At 51.7% G+C, this 17,539-nt stretch overlaps 1 protein-coding gene across 2 annotated transcripts; it reads right to left on the bottom strand.

Moving 5' to 3' along the window:
- Nucleotides 1–212: 212 nt before the first annotated feature.
- JPH4 (junctophilin 4) lies at nucleotides 213–10,423 on the bottom strand. Of its 2 annotated transcripts, XM_007990907.3 has the most exons (7): nucleotides 9,427–10,423; nucleotides 9,135–9,260; nucleotides 8,342–8,891; nucleotides 6,966–7,737; nucleotides 3,104–3,222; nucleotides 2,231–2,763; nucleotides 213–1,339 (listed from the first exon to the last, which is right to left on the bottom strand). In XM_007990907.3, the coding sequence occupies exons 3-7, from the start codon at nucleotides 8,718–8,720 to the stop codon at nucleotides 1,256–1,258; spliced, it is 1,887 nt and encodes a 628-aa protein (XP_007989098.1). In that variant the 5' UTR covers nucleotides 8,721–8,891; nucleotides 9,135–9,260; nucleotides 9,427–10,423; the 3' UTR covers nucleotides 213–1,255. The 2 variants fall into 2 exon arrangements, with proteins under 2 accessions (XP_007989098.1, XP_007989099.1); XM_007990908.3 differs by lacking the exon at nucleotides 9,135–9,260.
- Nucleotides 10,424–17,539: the final 7,116 nt, after the last annotated feature.

Genomic DNA, 17,539 nt, shown 5'->3' with positions numbered 1-17,539 from the left:
TCCCAGGGGAAAAGCTAATGCCAGAGAGGGATCAGCCACGACCTCAAACAGGGCTCTCCACCCACCTGTCACCCAGGTTTGACTCCCACCTCTGCCCTGCCTGGGAAGCATGTGAGATCAGCTTTCTTTGATCCCCTCCTTCTGTTGTTTTCCCATTTCACAAGATTCTGATGTGAAGGGGGAAGGGACATAACCCATTTTGAGACTACTAAACTTGTCACAGCTTCTGCTTCCTTGTGAGCTCCTGTTATCTTGTCTGGTCCTATCCCCGAGAAGTGCCTCCCCCGACCACAACTCCCAGAGTTGGGGTGTGGGGGCCTTGCTCAAGTGCCTCTAACCCTCTGCAGTAGAAATGTCTTCTTCAGGCCCCTTAGGAATTTAATCAAAGGCCACAAGTGAGTCCAGACCAACCAAATAAACTATTGTGGGGGAGACAGAAGGGTGGGAGAAGGCAGTGGCAAAGTCTGGGCGGGGTGGACTTGACTGCATTGGATATTCTCTGTTCCTTTACACGTTGCTCGTGGCATGGCATGCCACCAGAGGGGGCTGGAGGAGGGGCTGGCTGATGAGGAGAAAAAGAGGGAAATGGTAGGGAGTTATTCTACTTTTCACTTCCCTTCTCTCCCTCAGGGAAGGGTGGAATTGGGCAGGAACCCAGCTCAGTGCTTGGAGGTGAGATAATAGCCTCCAAGATTAGAGGTGGAGGATGCACCTCCTGCAGCTTTTTCACGAGGCCTCAGAGGGACAGCAGGCCCCTCAGGCTAGGGAGCCACAGCGGCGCAGCCAGTCCCTTGCCCGACATTCAATCACTCCTTCTTCATTTTCTTCCTCCTCCTCTCCATTCAGCTTCCAGGAGTCTCCTTAGGACACCAAACCCCCACCCGCATCGAAGTTGAGGTCTAAAGAAAAGGTGGGAGGGCGTGGGGCAATGGTCTGACTTAGATTTGTGTGTCTCAGAGAAGACAGCAACTCTGAGAGAGAAAAGCCCTTCATATGTAAACAATCTAGAGAAAGAAGGGGTTGGAATGGGGAAGGGAGTGAGGAATACAGAGACAGATCCAGAAGAAATGAGATAATCTGAAAGAAGAGAGGGAAAGAGAAAGCGAGAGAAAAAAAACAAAGGAGCACAGAAAAGAAAGGAAGAAGAGAAAGAAAGATAGGAAAAACACAGCCAGGAAGAGGAGAAGAGAAAAAAGGCAGGTCAAAGGGGTGAAGAGGCACGCAACCAAAGCCAGAACCAGGCCAGGAAGTAGCCTCAGGTGAGGAGCTGGGAGAACAGGAACGCCAGGCTGAGGTCCAGGAGGGCCACGGCTCCCACCACCAGGGGGTTCGCAGCTCCCTAGAGAGACAGAGGGGGAAGCAGACTCAGTCCCCAAGGACAGTGCCCACCTTCCTGCCCTGGCTGAGGTGGCAGAGCTGAAGGGTCTCAGGTACCTCCCTGCAGAGCCTGGAGCGGGGGGATCGCCAACATTTGTTTTGGATTGCAAAACCCTGTCTTCTCCCAGGCAGGGCCCCACCTTTCCTCTGGCACCTTCAATACAGGGACAGCCCTTCCACCTCCTCCCTCTAGTCCCCTCCCATCAGCATATCATGTGTCCCAGGCAGGAGGTGCCTGGCCTTAGTAGCAGACATTGGCAGCAGCAGCCAGTACTGCAGCAACGCAGAGGGATGAAGGGGTGAGGATGTGGTTGCTAGGAAACAGAAGGCCTAGAGCCCAATCAGAGTAGAGGGTTCTGGGGAAACTCCGCCTCTCCCGGTTTTCTGCCTTCTTCCCTATTTCAACTTCTTCCCAGGAGAGGGAGGGAGAGTCAGGGTAGGGAGGGAACAATCTTTTCCTTTTTTATTTCTGGGCACCAAAGAGAGAAAGTGCGGAGGTGGGGGTGGGGGTGGAGTAGGAAACAGAGAGCTGGAAATGATATGGAAGGAGAACGGGGGAAAAATATTCTGGCTCTCCCATTGATTATTAGTTTATAACCCTGGGCAAGTTACTCTAAGTGCTCTGGGCCTCAGTTCCCCCATCTGTCAAATGAGGGAGTAGGCTTGTAGGCGTGTAAGGTTCCTTCCAGCTCGAGCACCCTCTATTTTTTTGAGGTGGGATGTGTTCCAAGACTGGCCAGGCAGAGGAAGCCGAGTGGAGATAAAAAGCCCCCTGGCGATCAGACAGGTCTGGAAAGGGTGGGAGGCAAGGCTTTGGGAGAAGAGGGCACACAGCAGGGACAGAGGATCTCACCGGCTGGGCAGGCCTCTCGGTTGCAGCAGGCTCCCCGAGTTCTTCTGTCAGGCAACCAGCATCAGGACCCCTCGAGGACGAGCCCCTCAGGACCAGCATAGCGATGGGCTCAGGCTCCGTGCCTGCTGGGGCCCTCAGCAGGGGCAGGGGCTCTTCATCCTCCCCCTCCTCCTCTCGAAGACTTCCTGAACTGTCGCTGCAGCCTCCAAGGAGTGGGGAACCGTCTCTGGGCCCTGGCCCTTGCATCCCAGCCTCATCCTCAGCCTCATAGCCAGCTAGTTCCTCTGCCTGTGCGCCTGGCCCCCCCCACTCCTCAGGCCAAGCTTTGGGGCTGGAGAAGGGACCCTGGTCCCCTCCAGGAGGCAGTGGGCTCCGGCAGGCAGGGGGTCGCCAGGGTTGGCGGGAGGAGGCAGGACTGCTGGGCAGTTCAGGGGATCCCTCTGAGGGAGTCAGTCCGTTCTCATACACCCCAGGGCTGTCCTCATCCAGGGGCTCCGTGTCGGAACCTTCTGAGTCCTGCCTGGGTCTGCGGCCTGGGTAGGGATAGCTGAGAATCAGAGGGGCCTAACTGGCCTTGGGCTGGAGTGGCTGCAGCTTTATTCCTGACTGGGCACTTCCCAGGACTTTGGAATTCCCAGGCTCATAGCCTGTCACTGCCAGACTCCAAACCCCCCATTAACCTACTGCATACATTCCCAAGTCCCACTCCCCAGACTACCAGATCTGGCCCCCACCCTGTGTTCCTTGCACCCTCATTCCTTGTTTTTTCCCATCCCCGGTTCCCTTGCAGGGCTTCTCATCTGTTTCCCCACACCTGAGTCTCTCTAGCTTCCTAGGGGCCTCACTCCCCTCCCCCCAGCTCCCATGCCTCACCTGGGGCCTCTAGCATGGGCTGCAGGTCCTGGGCTATCAGTTTGGCCATTCGAGCTGCCTCCACAGCCTTCTCAGCGACACTGCTGGCTGCCACTGCCTTTAGGAGGGCGTCTGCTGCCCTGTTGGATCCAGAGACAGGGACTTAGCAGACCTTCCCCCACTTCAAATTAGCCCCTGCTCAGATGCTCCAGCCCCCTAGCCCCGTCCCCTCTATATCATATCCTCCTCTCCTCTGGAGTCTTCACCCTTCCTGGCAGGCCAGGGCAGCTCCCATTCGGTTTCCTCCCCCTGACCTGGGCTGCATTTGCCATCATCACACCCTCCTGCTCCTCTCACAACCTTCTACTGCTACGTCCTGTAGTAACACTTCTTCCAGTTGCAAGGGCCAGAACCTCCTGGAACTCTGTCATTCCATTCCTGTCCTGCCCCCCTCCCAGTGACAGTTGAGACCTCACTCTTTTAGCACATCCCCTGCAGTCCTGCTTGGTGCTTACGAGCTATACCTACCACCTTCTTTGCAGTTAGCACCTCCTCTTGTTACTAACCCCTCTCACCCCCTGGAGTCACAGGCCTCTCTGTGGGGTCCAGCGCAGGGTCCTGTACTTTCATCCTCCCTTCCAAGCAGCTTTGTCCCTGCCCCGTTCCCTTGTTCAGAGCCACTGTCTCCCTCATGTTAACAGTCTCTACCTCCCTTTCCCTTTCTACCATCTCTTTTCCTTATTATTAATCCTATCTCTACCAGTGCAGATTTCCTGGCATGAGAATTTCCTATCTTGCGTTCTTTCGGCCTCTTCTGTTATCACATTGTTCTTCACCCCATCACTGCTACCACCCCACTGACCCCGCTCATGCTTTTCTGAGCTCTGGAACTGGAGTAAGAGTGGGTCTCCCCTTTCGGTAATGATCCCGTCCCCTCTCCCTACTAATATGCATGCTTTCTCACCATGGCGACTACACTTCTGGCTAAACCCTTAGTCTCCCTTCCACACCCCCTCCCACTTTCCCTGCTCCTTAGGTGCAGGCAGTCTGGGAGTCTGATCAGTCTTTCCCCACTGTTGTTTCTCAGTTCTCCCTCTGATGTCAGATGCTTCATCAGTTTTCTCTTCCCTTTCACCCTCTGCTGTTAATCATAGATGCCTTGTCCTTAAATGAGTTCTGTAATTCCAAGGGTAGGACACAAAGGAGCTGAGAAAGAGTCAGTCAGATGAGCTTGCCGTGGGCTTGAATGGATCACACCCCATGACTTCCTCTGGTCACAGGCCTGTTCTCTCTGGCTTAGGAAGGCAGTCTGGTATGGGGGTGGGGAAGAGGATGGTGATATCTACTGTGCATATTCTTAGTCCATAGCCTCTTATTTATGTTCTTTGGGACCTATGATTAGTCCCTTCTCAAACCTGGTGGGTCAAAGATCTTTAGAGCCTGTTGGGAGGGATCTCAGATAACGTGGTTCTTCTGTCTTAGAGACTTTCAGACTCTATATGACTAGCCCTGTCCTGAAACTGAGCTGGTCTCAGGGTGCACAGCAGGCACATGTGCAGTCTCCTGCCTCTGGCCTTTCAGTGGGGCAAAGTCAAGGAGAAGGTGGACAGGGCTGTCAAGGGCACCTGTTGAGCCGTGAGCATGAGGATCATGGTCTTGGGTTGTATTGAGTTATTTTGGTGGCCTGAAACTGGTGCACTGATGAGGCCTGTTTTTGTATATGAAGAGTATGGATGATCAAGTCCTATTCAGTAGACTTAGTCTGTGCTCAGGCCTCAGACTCAGGCCAGGCTCAGGCTACCTGGCAGAGGCACCTGCTGCTGAGGCTCTGCTGTTTCCATGGCAGCTGGCAGCCAATCAGGATTGCCAGGCCTGTTGCTGGGGAGACCAACCAACCTCCTCCCACTGCCTGATCCTCTAGTTACTGAGATCAGTTTTTCCTGCACATGTCTCCACCCTATCTAGCCTAAAATGTTCCCTGGTGCTCTGCCCTCCCCCTTCCCTGGCTTAAGGCCCTGGGCTCTAACATCCAGACTCCCAGACACATCTATAGATGTACATTCTCTGACTCAAACGTCTACTCTGCATTTGGCATGTTTATATTCTTTCTTTCTCTCTCTCTCTCTCACACACACACACACACACACCACACTCACTCACTGTGTCACCCATTATACAAACTCATTTAAGCATATCTGGACATATCCTGATCTCTGATCTCTGAAGAAGTCTCAAATTTAAATGAAATCCCCCACCTCTTTAAAAGAAAATCCAATATGTGAAAATTCAAATATGTGAGTTGTATAAATAAGGGGTCTATGAATCTCATTACAAGTGGATTTTTGGCTTCTTTGAGGTTTTTTTTTTTTTTTTTTTTTAGACTGGCTTTCACTCTTGTCACCCAGGCTGGAGTGCAGTGGCGTGATCTCGGCTCACTGCAACCTCCGCCTCCCAGGTTCAAGTGATTCTCCTGCCTCAGCCTCCCGAGTAGCTGGGATTACAGGCACCTGCTACCACACCGAGCTAATTTTTGTATTTTTAGTAGAGACAGGGTTTCACCATGTTGGCCAGGCTGGTCTCTAACTCCTGACCTCAGGTGATCCACCTGCCTTGGCCTCCCAAAGCACTGGGATTACAGGCGTGAGCCACCGTGCCCAGCCTTCTTTCAGATCTCTGCTATCTAATTCAGTAATTACAAACCATTTGTGGCTATTAAGCATTTGAAATGTGTCTAGTCTGAATGGAAATGATGTGATTTAAGTGTAAAATTTAAGGGGTAGTCCCATGCTACCCACCTTGCTGCTCATCTCGCTGCGCAGGGAGCCTTGCTTGCTGCCCAGGGAGTTGCAGATTTCAAAGACTTAGTTCAAAAAGAATTTGCAAAATATCTTAATAATTTTACACTGGTTACCAGTTGAAATGATAATATTTGGATATATTGGTTTAAATAAAAATATTATTAAAATTCATCTCACCTGCTTCTTTTTATTTGCTATTCCTTTGTTTGTATGGTTTTTTATTTTTTAAAGACAGAATCTTGCTATGTTGCCCAGGCTGCTCTTGATGGGCTCAAGTGATCCTCTTGCCTCTCAAGTAGCTGGGTCTACAGGTGTGTGCCACAATGTCTGACTTCTTTTTATTTTTTAATGTGGTTACTAGGAAATTTAAAACTACCTATTTGGCTTATATTATATTCCTGCTAGACAGCACTGCTTTAGATAGCAAGGTTCCTGATGCAAGGAAATGTAATTTGATTTACATAAAAGTTTGATTTACAGGGAAGCCTCCTCCCTTCAAACCTCCTATCAGTTGGGTAAAAGAAGGCAGAGGGGGCAAAACTGGGAGAGACTGCGTTTTCAGGTGGATAAGTCAGCAGTACAAATTAGACTTCCCAAAGGCCCAAGGCTGAAATGGTGTCAGGCTGGGATGTGGTTAGGAAGGGACAGTCCCTCTTCCACCCAGGGCTGATGCTCCCAGCCTGAGGCCTGAAGACTGGATCAGCTGCAAGAGGAGGAAGACTAGGGACATGTTTTGAGTTTCAAGAGATTTCTGGGCCTGCACAAAACAGGTTCCTTGCTACTCCCACACACAACAATGGATTCCATAGACACAGCTCCACACAAAAGACACCGAGACACATTTACAGTCTTACACCACCTCCCTCAAATACCCAGCTACCCACAGTTACACCCACATCCACCTGTAGCCTCGGATATAAACACCGAGAATGCCCAGGGCTACCACTGCCTGGCCTTAGGCTTGCTATTCCCCACCAAGCCCTAGGCCTTAGGCCTTGGTCCTCCCTTAGGCACACCCCTATTTCCCGGTCCCCAGCGCACCCCCTCCTCTTAGTCCAGCTTTGCCCTCTGAACTGGACGCCCACCTGGCAGCGGCGACCTCCTGGCGCTGACGGGCAGCGCTCACGGCTCGACGGGCGCCCTCGACAGCCCTGTCCACCTTCTCCTTAACTTTGCCCCGCCGAAGGGCCAGAGGCAGGAGGCTGCGGACGCGCCCTCCGTGCACCAGCCGGTTGCGCTTGTACTTGCCCTCCTCGCGGGAGCCGTCGGGGCGGGTGGTGCGCCCGTAGCCGTGCCGCCGGTTGCCCAGCCACTCGCCCTCGTAGCGCAGCCCGTTGGAGCGCTGGCTCACGCCGAAGCCGCTGCGCCGGTCTGCGCGCCACTCGCCCGCGTACACTTCTGTGGCCGAGCCCTCGATGAGGGCGGGCGGTGCTGCGGCCGGGGGCCCGCTGGCCTCCGAGCCGGGCGGTCCGGTGCTGCCCACCTCGCTGCTCACCTCGCTGCGCAGGGAGCCTCGCTTGCTGCCCAGGGAGCTGCGACGTCCGCCCGCTCGGAGGCCGCTGAGCAGCAGCGAGCGACGAAAGAATCCGCCGGCCGCCGGAGTGCGCTTTCGGGAGGACGCGCCGTCGGCGTCCCCGGGCCCGGCCAGCACGAAGCCGCCCCGGGAGCCCGAGGCGGGGCTGCCTCCCTCGTCGCCCGGCAGGGGCAGGGGTGGGGGTGGCGTCGGGGGGTCGCTGTGGCCGGAATCCAGGGAGGTGCGGCGGGGTGAGCGCAGCAGCGCCGCCTGGTGGTAGGGCACACTCTGGCGCACCCCGTAGCCGTGGCGCTTCCCGGCCTGCCACTGGCCCTGGTAGGTGCCTGCGGGCGGTGGAGCGGTGGGAGAAAGAGTCAGGCCGCGCCGCTGGGCTCCTTGCGCCCCAAGTCCCAAGCCCCCCTGGAAGCCCAAGCGTCAGGCGGGAGAGGTGGAGGCGGTTAGTGTGGAGGTCGGGGAAGGGCACTGGGAGCCGGGGCAGGCCAGGCTGGGCGGGAAAGTGTGGAAGAGCAGAATGAAGACGGGCAGGTAGCAGGAGCCCTCGGTAGATTTTGGCAGTGCGGGTAGACAGGGGAAACGGGGAGGGCCCGGCAGGCGTGCGAAGGACAGGCCGGTGGGGGCGTTTCGACAGGCAGACAGGACTCTGAGTGGCGCCGACGGAGAGCAGAGGTGTTGGGGACAGGCAGGTAGAGAGGGAGGTGTGAGGACAGGCAGACAGGGAAGGGGTGAGGGAGAAGCGAGCAGGAGACAGACAATTGAGGAAAGCGTCATCGTCGTGGGAGAAAGCAGAAATTGGGGGCTGGAGGTCACATCGATGTGGGGCGGGGGACAGATGGATGGGCGCAGGGGCGCAAATGGAGGGCGAAGGCGCAAGGCTAGGGAAGGCGCACGCGGACGAGCAGACAGACACTAGTGGGCCGGGTCCCGCACCTCCGTCGGAGTAGGTCTCGGTGCCGTAGCCGTCCTGGAAACCGTCCTTCCAGAGCCCGGCGTAGCGCAGGCCGGACACGCTTTCCCACACGCCGCTGCGCCCCTTCAGCCCGCCCAGCCACTCGCCGCGGTACGTCCAGCGGCTCTTGCGCTCCACGCCCAGCCCTTCGCGCTTGCCCTGCTGCCAGTGGCCCTGGTAGCTGTGTCCACCGGGCCCCGTGAAGACGCCCAGTGACTCGAAGCCGTGTGCCCAGCAGCCGCTGTACTCGCCCTGGGCGCCGGGGCCCGTGCACACGCCGTAGCCATGTGCCCGCCCCGCCTCCCAGCCCCCCACGTAGCAGCCCCCGTCGTCAAAGTCGAACTTGCCCCCGGGGGACATGCATGTAGTTGGCGCGGCCTCAGCCCCCCGGCGGCTCAGCGCATCCTGGGGCTGGAGAGCCGGCTGGGGGCCTTGGAGCCGGGCGAGGTCTGGGGGCGGGGGCAGTTAGACCGGGGCCGGGCGGGGGGGCCCCAGCGAGGGCAGGCAGGGCCGGACCCTCATCCTGAGTGGCTGCGGAGAAAGAGGGAGGGGGGCAAGTGGCGAGAGAGGCCCCTCCTCTTTGCCCGCCGCTCCCTGGCCCGGTGGCTCTGGGCATCAGCACCGCCCCCCAATCCACCCCCCTCCTTCGGCAGCATTTTCCAGCAGCTCCCAAGCTTGGGGGGCATGGGGGCTTCCCCCATTTCTGTTTTTGTGGAGCGGGCCCCTCCCAGGACTTGGGGCCCCAACCCCAAGCGGGAGTCCCAATTCTCCAACCTAGAACCCCGAAGTGTCGAGTGTGGATGGCAGTTTGGGGGTCCTGAGAGGGGGCTGGGCAGAATCGTAGGGCACCCGTTTCCCTGGCTGCTGTCAGGACCCCTCTGTCCCGGTTCTTCGGCGTCTCTGGCAAAGGGATGGGGGTGGGGGTAGAATATGTAGCGGGGAGATCGGACCAAGGTGGGCAGACGGTTTTTCGGGGGCAATGGATGGGGCCCAGGGGAGGCTCTGCAGGGGAAAGGCCAGGGTGGGGACGGGCAGAGAGGCAGAAGGGAGGGGGCAGGCTACTCACCATGTGGGCTGGGGCTCAGGCTGCCTCCCCGGCACAGCATCCATGGCAGGATACCTCCACTCCCACCTCGCCCGGACAAGCCAAGCCCCCTCCCCTTCCGGAGAGACTGCTCCAACCCGGAGAGGAAAGGTGGGGGAGTCCGGAGAGTCCCCTCTCTCCCCGCTGGAGGAGCAGGCTGGGTGGGGGGGGCGAGGTAGTGGCAGGGGTGGGGGAAGATGAGAATAGTGTAGGGGAAAAAATCTGCCTTGGATGGAGATAGGGAAGAAGAGCTGGGAGCTGGATGCAAAGGGGGAGGGGGCTATCAAGAGGGGGTGTTTTTATTATTTTTTTCTTCTTATGGTTGGGAGAGGAAAAATAAATCAAAATTCCGATTCCATCCCAGCACAAATCAATGTTTGCTCCATCCCAGCATCACGGGGGAGGCTGGGCCAGGCAGATTTAAAGGGGCAGGGAGAAAAGAAAAGAGAAGAGGGTGGGTAGAGGAGGATACGGTGAAGAAGAGACAGAGGCAGTGATGCGGGTGGTGGTGGGGTCCCCAAGCAGAAAAGGATGGGTGTCCGCTAACCCTTCGGTGAGGGAGGAGGCAGGCGGAGAGGAGAAGGAGATGCACTGAGACCCCCAGGGAGGAGAGAAATCCTGGCATGCGGGCTGGGAGCAGGGCGAGGCGGAGGGGAGGGAAGAGGAGCGAGGGGGAGGAGACTGAGTTGAAGATGGGGAGGCAGGGGGAGGCCGAAGCCGGGCGGGGGAGGAGAGATGCTGGCGAGGCTGAGAGAGGGTGAGAAGAATACAAAGAAAGAGGTGCAGGGGTGAGCACTAAGGAGGGGGGAGATGCAGCCTGAGAGGGAGGAAGGCGGGGAGACCCATTCTGGGGCTGGGGAGGGATGACAAGGAGGAGAGAAGCAGGGGAGGAGGGAAGAAGGGGGAAAGAAATAGATATGGAGACTGAGAGAGAGAGAAATAAGGCTCGTGAAGGGAGGGAGAAAGCTCTGCAGAGGGAAGGGCAGGCGTGGGTATAGAGATCCAGGCAGGAAGAGCCCAAATAGAGGCAGGAGGGCCGGAAGTGGTGTTTGTGGGGCCCTAGGGAGAAGGATGAACCTGCCAGCTGCTTGGACTGAAGCCAGAAAGCTTTGGGACATGGATGCAGGTGTCCACTGAGTCCACTATCTTCCGGAAGAAACCACTGGAGGGGACCAGGAGGCTCACGCTCTTGCACTTTCTGAAGAAGCCTGAAATGGGACCCTGCTAGGAACGCTGGCCCCATCGATGCTTCTCCAGGCCTCCCCATCCTCCATCCCCACCACCAATTTCTCCCTGGGTTGTCTCTCTGAAGGGGAAGAGAGTTTATTGCTTTTGAATGGGGAGGAGGGCATCATGCTTGGTGATGACATGAAGATCCCAGGGCTTTAGAATCTTTTCTTTTGCAAACCTAGAGGCGAAGACACATAGACATGTTTGGGAGGTCCCTTATTGTGGCAAGGCCCCCTCCAGCCCACCACCCCTCTGTCCTGTCCTCTCACCAGAGGGCCAGCACATCCTGACCTCACCGTTTACAGAAAGAAGTAGGCACACACTGTCTTCCCTCTCCCCTTAGTTTACTTAGACTCTGCATCTAGTTCTTTCCCTGCCTCTAAGCCTTTAGGAAGGAGGATACTGTGTCCAATTACACGCAACTGTACATAGTCAAATGCACTCAATTGCCCCTATTTTCATACACAGCTGGGGCCACCACTCCTCCTCCACTGCATCCCCATTTTACAGAGAAGAGAACTAAGGCCCAGAGGGGAAGTCATTCACCAGAGGTCATACAACAGAACTGGCAGAGCTAGGAGTAGAACACTAGATTTCAGATCATTTAAGCCCTGTAATTCCTGCCAGGATTCCATGAACTTGGGGACCCTCCCTTAGACTCAGGGCCTCCATTTTGAGTACTTTGGTAAAATAAACAGCATGAGGTTTGGAATTAATAGGGATTTCCCTTGCATCATGTCTTTCCACAATTTATGAGGTTGGAGAAATGTAAAATTTAAGCCTCCAGGAAAGGGACCACATCTTCTAAGTGCTTAGCATAGAACAGGTCAGCTGTGGGTCCACTTGGGGCATGACTGTTGATGGACAGTTTATTCATTTATTCATTCACTCATTCCTCTGTTTATCAAGTATCTACATAGTTTACTGAGTACCACCCACATAACCAAGTGCTAGAGACACAGTGGTGAACACTGTGGGGCCTGCCCTCATGAAGTTTACTATCTAGTAGTGAAGACAACCAACAAGAAATTCTAGTGTGGTTAGTGCCACAAGTTTGTGGGGTGGGAATAGGGAATAGAGATGCAATTCACCTGAGGCTGGTGCCCTAGAGAAAGAGGCATTTAAGATGAATCCAGAAGGGAGTTCTGGGGCAGGCCAAGCTATGTTGCTCACCCCTAGATATTCAGACTACAGTGTCAGCCTTTCCTTCTCCACACAGTGCCTTGTCCCACTCCACCCCTAAAATCCCCCTTTTCTCCAAGAGAAAGGGAAAACAAGAAAAGAAAAACCAATGTATGGTCCTGGAACACCCACGCCTTGTTTCTTAGGGAGAAGAGGTGACAGGGGTAAGTGGAAGTTGGAATGTGATGCCTTGTTGGACGCTATACTGTATTCTGAGCTGCAAATTAAGTGTAGAGTCCAATAAAGTCCTGAAGAAATCTCTGACAGAAGTGCCCCAGAACATGTGGGATGCACAGTCCCAGCGCCGCCCCCATGTCTGCCTGAGTGAGTTAGCCTTCCAGCCCCTTTCTATTCTTTCCCTACAGGCTCTACAACTCCCTCTTTCAGGGCAGGGGCACTTTTTTTTTTTAATCTCCAGAGAGTGCACTGGTTTGTTTTGCCACAATTTACCAACATTCAGGTGTCAGAGAAAAGGGAAGTAACGTTCGACGGAGCGGCTCTGTGCTTGGAGCCAGGTACTGTGCTTGGCACGCCATCTGTATGACCTCATTCCATCCTCACAGCAAAACTGTCCCTGTGAGCGGTCCAGGCTGGAGGCCTGGAGCTAGGTTTCCAAAGATGGTCAGACCTATGTCTGAATCCTAACTCTATCTGCCACCTACTAGTTGGGTGAATCTGAGCATATTACCTAACTTTTCTGAGCTGCAGTTAGTTTATCTCTAAAATAGGAATATCACAATCTACTCCATGCCTGATTTTGAGGATCGAAATGATCATGTATGAAGTGTAAGTATGCATAATATGTATAAAAATATAAGGAGGGAAAGGCCGGGCGCGGTGGCTCACGCCTGTAATCCTAGCACTTTGGGAAGCTGAGGCGGGCGGATCACGAGGTCAGGAGATCGAGACCACAGTGAAACCCCGTCTCTACTGAAAATACAAAAAATTAGCTGGGCGCAGTAGCCGGCGCCTGTAGTCCGAGCTACTCCGTGAACCCGGGAGGCGGAGCTTGCAGTGAACTGAGATCGCACCACTGCACTCCAGCCTGGGTGACAGAGTGAGACTCCGTCTCAAAAAAAGAAAAAAGAAATAAAAGGAGGAAAAACCACTTGGCATAGTGTCCAGCACATAGTAAATGCCCAGTAAATAATGGCTTGAAAATTAGATTGGCATTATGCCAGTTTTATAGGTGAGAACTCGGGGACCCAGCAGTTCCTTAATTTGCTTCATGTTGCCCAGCTAATATATGGCAGCCCTTGGAGCTTGATATATATCAGACTCCCAAGTTAGTATGCTTTAACAAATGCAATTTTGGGGGTCTTGTTTATAAAAGTAAAACACGCTCATTGTAGAACAGGAAAATACAGCACAATATCAAGAATAAAAATTAAAACCACCTATAGTTTCACTGTATAACAGTTTAGTATATTTTTATATAGTCTTCTATGTACTTTTAACATAATTAATTAAATGGTGCATACACAATTTTGTATCCTACTTATTCACTTAGTTTTCATTGTAAGCATTTTTTTATTATTACACTTTAAGTTCTGGTATACATGTGCAGAATGTGCAGGTTTGTTACATAGGTATACATGTGCCATGGTGGTTTGCTGCACCCATCAACCTGTCACCTACATTAAATATTTCTCCTAATGCTATCCCTCCCCTAGTACCCCCACCCCCCGACAGGCCACAGTGTGTGATGTTCCCCTCCCTGTGTCCATGTGTTCTCCTTGTTCAACTCCCACTTATGAATGAGAACATGCAGTGTTTGGTTTTCTGTTCTTGTGATAGTTTGCTGAGAACGATGGTTTCCAGCTTCATCTGTGTCCCTGCAAAGGACATGAACTCATCTTTTTTATGGCTACATAGTATTCCACGGTGTATATGTGCCACATTTTCTTTATCCATTCTATCATTGATGGACATTTGGGTTGGTTCCAAGTCTTTGCTATTGTGAATAGTGCCACAATAAACATACATGTGCATGTGTCTTTATAGTAGAATAATTTGTAACCCTTTGGGTATATACCCAGTAATGGGATGACTGGGTCAAATGGTATTTCTGGTTCTAGATCTTTGAGGAATGGCCACACTGTTTTCCACAATGTTTGAACTAATTTACACTCCCACCAATAGTGTAAAAGCGTTCCTATTTCTCCACATCCTCTCCAGCATCTGTTGTTTCCTGACTTTTTTCTTTTTTTTTTTTTTTCTTTTTGAGACGGAGTCTCGCTGTCACCCAGGCCGGAGTGCCATGGCGTGATGTCGGCTCACTGCAAGCTCCGTCTCCCAGGTTCACGCCATTCTCCTGCCTCAGCCTCCCGAGTAGCTGGGACTACAGGCAGCTGCCACTACACCCGACTAATTTTTTTTTGTATTTTTAGTAGGGACAGGATTTCACTGTTTTAGCTAGGATGGCCTCAATCTCCTGACCTCATGATCGGCCTGCCTTGGCCTCCCAAAATGCTGGGATTTTGCTGAGCCACCGCGCCCAGCTGTTGTTTCCTGACTTTTTTTTTTTTTTTTTTTTTTTGAGACACAGTCTCGCTCTGTCGCCCAGGGTGGAGTGCAGTGGCATGATCTTGGCTCACTGCAACCTCTGCCTCCCGGGTTCAGGCAATTCTCCTGCCTCAGGCTCTCAAGTAACTGGGACAGGCGCCCGCCACCATGCCCGGCTAATTTTTGTATTTTTAGTAGACACAGAGTTTCACCATATTGGCCAGGCTGGTCTTGAACTCCTGACCTTGTGATCCACCTGCTTTGGCCTCCCAAAGTGCTGGGATTACAGGCATGAGCCACCGTGCCCAGCTTGTTTCCTGACTTTTAATGATTGCCGTTCTAATTGGCGTGAGATGGTATCTCACTGTAGTTTTGATTTGCATTTCTCTAATGACCAGTGATAATGAGCATTTTAAAATATGTTTGTTGGCTGCATAAATGTCTTTTTTTGAGAAGTGTCTACACATAAAATTTGCCCACTTTTTGATGGGGTTTTTTTTCTTGTAAATTTGTTTAAGTTCTTTGTTGATTCTGGATATTAGACCTTTGTTGGATGGATAGATTGCAAAAATTTTGTAGATTGCCTGTTCTGTAGGTTGCCTGTTCACTCTGATGATAGTTCCTTTTGTGTGCAGAAGCTCTTTAGTTTTTAAATTAGATTCCATTTGTCAATTTTGGCTTTTGTTGCCATCGCTTTTGGTGTTTTAGACATGAAGTCTTTGCCCATGCCTATGTCCTGAATGGTACTGCCCATGTTTTCTTCTAGGACTTTTATGGCTTTAGATCTTACGTTTAAGTTTTTAATCCATCTTGAGCTGATGTTTGTGTAAGGTGTAAAGAAGGGGTCCAGCTTCAGTTTTCTGCATATGGCTAGCCAGTTTTTCCAACACCGTTGATTAAATAGGGAAACTTTTCCCCATTGCTTGTTTGTGTCAGGTTTGTCAAAGATCAGATGGTTGTAGATGTGTGTGTTATTTCTGAGGCCTCTATTCTGTTCCATTGGCCTATATATCTGTTTTGGTACCAGTATCATGCCGTTTTGGTTACTATAGCCTTGTAGTATAGTTTGAAGTCAGGTAGCGTGATGCCTCCAACTTTGTTCTTTTTGCTTAGGATTGTCTTGGCTATGTGGGCTTTCTTTTGGTTCCATGTGAAGTTTTAAGTAGTTTTTTCCAATTTTGTGAAGAAAGTCAATGGTAGCTTGATGGGGATAGCATTGAATGTATAAATTACTTTGGGCAGTATGGCCATTTTCATGATATTGATTCTTCCTATCCATGAGCATGGAATGTTTTTGCATTTGTTTGTATCCTCTCTTATTTCCTTGAGCAGTGGTTTGTAGTTCTCCTTGAAGAGGTCCTTCACATCCCTTATAAGTTGGATTCCTAGGTATTTTATTCTCTTTATAGCAGTTGTGAATGGGAGTTCACTCATGATTTGGCTCTCTGTTTGTCCATTATTGGTGTATAGGAATGCTTGTGATTTTTGCATGTTGATTTTGTATCCTGAGACTTTGCTGAAGTTGCTTATCAGCCTAAGGAGATTTTGGGCTGAAAGGAAATTTTTTTTTTTTTTTTTTTTTTTTTTTTCCTGAGATGAATCTCACTCTGTCTCCCAGGTTGGAGTGCAGTGGCGTGATGTCGGCTCACTGCACCCTTCCCCTCCCAGGTTCAAGCAATTCTCCTGCCCCAGCCTCTTGAGTAGGAGGGATTAAAGGCTCCCGCCGCCATGCCTGGCTAATCTTTTTTTTTTTTTTTTCTTTTTTTGAGACAGAGTCTAACTCTTGTCACCCAGGCAGGAGTGCAATGGCGGGATCTCAGCTCACTGTAACCTCCACCTCCCCAGGTTCAAGCGATTCTCCTGTCTCAGCCTTCCGAATAGCTGCAATTACAGGTGCGCACCACCAAGCCTGACTAATTTTGTATTTTTAGTAGAGATGGGGTTTCACCATGTTGTTCAGGCTGCTCTCAGACTCCCGACCTCAGGTGATCCACCTGCCTCGGCCTCCAAAAGTGCTGGGATTACAGGTGTGAACCACTGTGCCCAGCCTAATTTTTGTATTTTTAGTAGAGACGGAGTTTCGCCATGTTGACCAGGCTGGTCTCAAACTCCTGACCTCAAGTGATCTGCCCACCTCAGCCTCCCAAAGTGCTGGAATTACAGGTGTGAGCCAGGCACATTGTAAGCATTTTCCATGTCATTAAAACATCCTTGATTTTTAAATGGCTATATAATATTCCAATGTTTGGATGCACAATAATTTGTTTATTTTAGCATAGCACTTTTACACTGTTTGTATTTTTTTCTATTAAAAATTAACAAGTGACCAGGCGTGGTGGCTCACGCCTGTAATCCCAGCACTTTGGGAGGCCAAGGCAGGTGGATCATCAGAGGTCGGGAGTTCAAGACCAGCTTGACCAGCATGGAGAAACCCTGTCTCTACTAAAAAAATATAAAATTAGCTGGGAGTGGTGGCACATACGTGTAGTCTCAGCTACTTGGGAGGCTGAGGCAGGAGAATCACTTGAATCTGGGAGGTGGAGGTTGCAGTGAGCAAAGATTGCGCCATTGACTCCAGCCTGAGCAACGAGAGCAAAACTCTGTTTAAAAAAAAAAAAAATTAACATGTTCATATACAAATCTTTGTGTCTCTGACTCTTTCTTTCTTTCTTTCTTTCTTTCTTTCTTTCTTTCTTTCTTTCTTTCTTTCTTTCTTTCTTTCTTTCTTTCTTTCTTTCTTTCTTTCTTTCTTTTTGAGGGATCTCGCTCTGTCACCCAGGCTGGAGTACAGTGGCATGATTATATTTCACTGCAGCCTCAGCCTCCCAAGATCAAGTAGCTGGGACCACAGGTGCACACCACGATGCCTGGCTAATTTTTTTTTTTTTTTTTGGTAGAAACAGGATTTTGCCATGTTGCCCAGGATGGTCTTGAACTCCTGAGCTCAAGCAATCGTCCTGCCTCGACCTCCCAAAGTGTTGGGATTACAGGCATGAGCCGCCACGCCTGGCCTCTGATACTTTCTTTAAAAAGTTTTATAAAAAAAAGTTTTATCATGGAACATTTCAAACATATACCAAAGTAAACAGAACAGAATAAAGAACCCCCATGTATCTATCACCCAGCTGCAGTAATTCTCACTCTTGGCCAATCTTCTTTTCTCCTCCCTCATTTATTT

Source organism: Chlorocebus sabaeus, chromosome 29, assembly GCF_047675955.1.
Source record: "Chlorocebus sabaeus isolate Y175 chromosome 29, mChlSab1.0.hap1, whole genome shotgun sequence".
NCBI lineage: Eukaryota > Metazoa > Chordata > Mammalia > Primates > Cercopithecidae > Chlorocebus > Chlorocebus sabaeus.
Note: the sequence above shows the minus strand (reverse complement) of the source record. Positions and strands in the feature narration are given on the sequence as shown.

Excerpts from the sequence above, each read along its gene's own strand:
- JPH4 (XM_007990907.3), bottom strand. The coding sequence starts at position 8,720 with ATGTCCCCCGGGGGCAAGTTCGACTTTGACGACGGGGGCTGCTACGTG. Across the intron at positions 2,764-3,103 it reads GCCCATGCTAGAGGCCCCAG|GCCGCAGACCCAGGCAGGAC; the intron begins GTGAGGCATGGG and ends ATCCCTACCCAG. Across the intron at positions 1,340-2,230 it reads CCGAGAGGCCTGCCCAGCCG|GGAGCTGCGAACCCCCTGGT; the intron begins GTGAGATCCTCT and ends CTGTCTCTCTAG.